Source organism: Porites lutea, chromosome 13, assembly GCF_958299795.1.
Source record: "Porites lutea chromosome 13, jaPorLute2.1, whole genome shotgun sequence".
In the NCBI taxonomy this organism is placed as follows: Eukaryota; Metazoa; Cnidaria; class Anthozoa; order Scleractinia; family Poritidae; genus Porites; species Porites lutea.
This window is the reverse complement of record NC_133213.1, coordinates 10,063,038-10,066,921: the sequence shown is the minus strand read 5'-3', so window position 1 is coordinate 10,066,921 and position 3,884 is coordinate 10,063,038. Positions and strand designations below refer to the sequence as shown.

The 3,884-nt window shown below is 40.9% G+C and overlaps 1 protein-coding gene and 2 non-coding genes across 3 annotated transcripts; 2 read left to right on the top strand and 1 right to left on the bottom strand.

The window, feature by feature from the left end:
* Positions 1-210: 210 nt before the first annotated feature.
* Positions 211-1,479, top strand: LOC140922651 (uncharacterized). The gene has a single exon (XM_073372639.1). The coding sequence runs from the start codon at positions 211-213 to the stop codon at positions 1,372-1,374; it is 1,164 nt and encodes a 387-aa protein (XP_073228740.1). The 3' UTR covers positions 1,375-1,479.
* A 1,026-nt stretch (positions 1,480-2,505) lies between these two features.
* Positions 2,506-2,577, top strand: Trnad-guc (transfer RNA aspartic acid (anticodon GUC)). The gene has a single exon. It is a non-coding gene; the product is annotated as a tRNA-Asp (tRNA).
* Positions 2,578-3,149: 572 nt separating this feature from the next.
* On the bottom strand, positions 3,150-3,222 carry Trnav-aac (transfer RNA valine (anticodon AAC)). Its single transcript has one exon. It is a non-coding gene; the product is annotated as a tRNA-Val (tRNA).
* Positions 3,223-3,884: the final 662 nt, after the last annotated feature.

The window sequence follows — 3,884 nt, the reverse complement described above, 5'->3', positions numbered from 1 at the left end:
GAATACAATACCACAGACTGATCGAACAACCTGATAAAATTAAATGGAAAAAAAGAAAGATTTTGATGAAAATGATAACAGGCAGGGATTCTATATATATTTTTTTGCATGCAAGTAAACAAGGTATAAAGAGCTCCGTTCCATTCTAGATCAGAAGAGACTCTGTGAACTCAACAACAGTTGTACCTAATCCTAGAAAAGAAACTAAAGATGAACTTCACTTGCAACAATTCCTGGTCGGTCCGCAATAGGTCCTTGCCGAACGGAAATGACAGTGAATCAAACAATAATTCACTGTGCCTGGATTCAATCCACTCAGGACTTGATGCGGTAAACCCTTACGCCGCTTTCTTTTTGGTAGCTTTCGGATCGTCTATCTTTATCGTCATTGTTTCGTTTATCACCGTGGTGGCCAACAGTTGCCTTCTCTTAGCTTTCTTCGTGGACCCACTGAAGATGTTTCGTAATCCCACTACATATTTTCTCATTGGTTTAGCAATAGCTGACTTGCTGAGCGCCTTCGTTCAGGAACCGATATACGCTGCCTGTTTTATGCTTCTGTACTTTCAGAGTCCTTCGGCGAAGAAATGTTCACCCTTTATGGCTTTTGGAAAACAATTTGTATCAACTACCATGACGGTTTCCTTTATCATCGTTTTTGCCTTTACCTTGACTCAGTATATCGTGGTTTCATCTCCATTAAAGTATGCTCGATTAGTGACCAAGAAGAAGGTTTTGATCGGCGTTTCTACCATTTACGTCTATTCTTCAGTTTTGTGGTGCCTCCCCTTGATGGGCTTGTCCGCACAATACGTTGAAATGTTTGATATAATTGTTCATAACTATGTTTTAGTTGTCAGTACCGTTATTCTCTACATCCTTTTACACCGCCTGATGAAGAAAAAGATGGCAGCGGGAAACTCTCTTCAAGGGCAAGCTACTTCAAGGGAAGACAGTAGACACACCCAAGTACAGCGCAACTTTGTGCGCGTAAATTTTATGCTCCTTGCCGTGCTGACCATATGTGCTATGCCTCCAGCTATCATGTGGACAATAGTAATTTCCATAGAAAAGACACTTAATCCTTCGGTGAATTTGCTGATTGGGCAGCTTATGTCTGATAACCTGTTTTATCTGAAATCCCTTCTTAACCCATTTATTTACGCTTGGCGTTTGATGAAGTATCGCGAGGCTTTTTACAAGAGTTTTTATCGCAAGAAAACTGGGAAATACTCGGGAGAAACAAAAAGTGCTACTGGAACGAGAAGCAGAGGTGAACTAGTAGAAGTGTCAAGTTTCACGTCAAATGCTGTAAGCTTTCCATCCAGCCAATCAGTGATTACTTTGCTGAGCTTCAAAGAACTGGAAAAGTAGTCAGTTTCTTTTTTTATTTCTGGCTATGTGTAAGTTTTTGTGTAAATAACTGTGAATAACTCTTACTAAAACATTTATCAAACAACTGCCATACATATTACGTTTTACCCTCATATGACGAGAGTGGAAAATGCAGTTGACTACCAGTAGAAGATCCTGGTAATTAACCAAACTGCTAAACGAGGTATTTAACTATCTCTTTATCACTTGTAAATACAGATATGCAGTGTTAGCAGAAGCAAAGTCGGGAGAGCAGTCGCTCGCCTTTTTACTCGCAGAAACTTGCCATATTCTGGCGATCACGCTCAAGTAAAACGGGACTACGAGGTCAGCAAAAATAAAATAGAATAAAGCCTAATCAAATCTAATAAAGAAGTGCTCGAAAGTTCGAAGGCAGAATGGATCTCGAATCGATGTAACATATAGTAGTGTAAGGTAACTTTTATGACGTAATGCAGAACAGAGAATGCATCGTTTTCGAGCGAACACGTGATACAGAACAGAGGATCTACGAGCCGGGTGAGTGTTTGTGAGTTCCTCCTGGCGTTGCTGATCATGTGTGCTATGCCTTCAGCCGTCAAGTGGACAATAGGTATTTCCAAAGCAAGGACACTTGCTCCTTCAGTGAGTTTACTGATTGGACAGGTTATGTCTGGTAACCTGCTATACTTGAAATCCCCTCTAAACCCAATGGTATATGCAAGGCGTTTGACGAAGTACCGCCAGGCTTTTTACAAGAGTTTTCGTCTTAAGAAAAACGGAAAATATTCAAAGAAAGAACGAGGGATAGTCACGCAACAATGCGAAAATAGGAAGTGACAGAGTTGTCAAGGTTCACCTCGACTGCTGTTTCTAAGCGTTCTAAGAATACTGAGTTAAAAATTCCTATTCAGACCGAGCTTTTTTGCTTCCTGCTACCCGGTGGTGGTGGAGGAGAAAGGGGGGGGGGGGAGGGGTTGGTTGATAAACATGCTTGTTAAAAAATCCGTTGTAAATTGTTCCCACATTATAGGAAAAAGGGATAAGTTTGGCGGTCATAGTTAAGACGATCTATCTGTTATTTGACTTTAAAGTGGGATGGGGCGTTTCCCCATGACATTACCCATTCATCCTAAGTTTAATGCACCCAATTCCTCGGTAGTATAGTGGTGAGTATCCCCGCCTGTCACGCGGGAGACCGGGGTTCGATTCCCCGCCGGGGAGATTCTTTTGGATTTCGGATTTAGATAAATGTACGGAATGCTTTTTTTTTTTCTAATTTCAACCCTGAAGTTTATGAAGGGTGCGTTTGATAGATCGTATTCCGGAATAAGACTGTACTTAAAATTTCTCTGACAAATCTCCTCTAGCGTAATTTTTAACCATGTCAACGTTACATACAAGTTTATTAAATAAAAATTTAACTTTAATTTAGCTGAAGTCTTATGCATCTTTTCTATAGTCCATGCACAAACCCAGACTTTAATAGCGAAATACCAATTTGTCTCTTCTGGGCTCCTGCTCTCTTTTAGTTCGGCTCTCACCATGGACTAAAGGAAACACCAGTTTCGACTAAATAAAGGTTACAGTGAAGCATTTTTTCGTCATTTCTGGTCATTTCTGCCCGTATAATTCGAAGTCGATCTGCAGAAATGACTAGAAACGACAAAAGACTACTTCAAAGTAAGTAATTCAACTGTATTGAATAAAAATTTAACGTTTTTTAGTCGAAACCCATACTCTCACCGTTAAGTACGTTCTCTACTTATTTGTCCCAAGGAAAGAAAAAAGTAAAATGTTTCCGGCCAGATTTGAACTGGTGACCTTTCGCGTGTTAGGCGGACGTGATTACCACTACACTACGGAAACTACCGTATGTAAAAAGGGTAGAGTTCGAGGAATAATCGGTATGTTATCGCTCGAACGTAAACGCAAATTCATACTCCTACTGTGGTACAAGGGGGCGTTGGTGGTGGTGGGGGGGCGGGGATGCTGAATGGAACCCCTTCCCGGAGTTTTTGATATGTTGCAGTAATTTGAAACGATTTTGCCTTTAGTGGAAAACCTTTGATCTTCTTAACAAAATGAGGGATATTTTAGCGTGGTGGTGCTGCTGAAGGCCTGTGACGTCACCAATAATGGCCGCCATTTTGGTTTTTACCAAGAATTAGAAAACAGGTTAAAACCGCAAGAAATGTTATCTTTTTGTGCTTTATTATATGACCATAAATAAGCACTCTGCATGATTTTAGCCGTACGACGACAGAAAGGTACGATTTTGTTCGCTTTTCTAAGGTGACCACTAAGTCTTTGGCCTCGGGAACAGGCTCTTAGGAGACAAATGAATTAGGCGAGAGCAAAATTGTCGATGAACTTTGACCCAGACCAAGACTGCCGACCGTGTGACTATAAATCTGGGAACTTGAATAAGACGAGTTTTCCGAGTTATTCGATGATCTTTGGCTTGTGTTAAACGTCAGAAGATTATGCGTGGGGGCCGCGAACTCACTGTGTGTGATTGTGATTTCCGC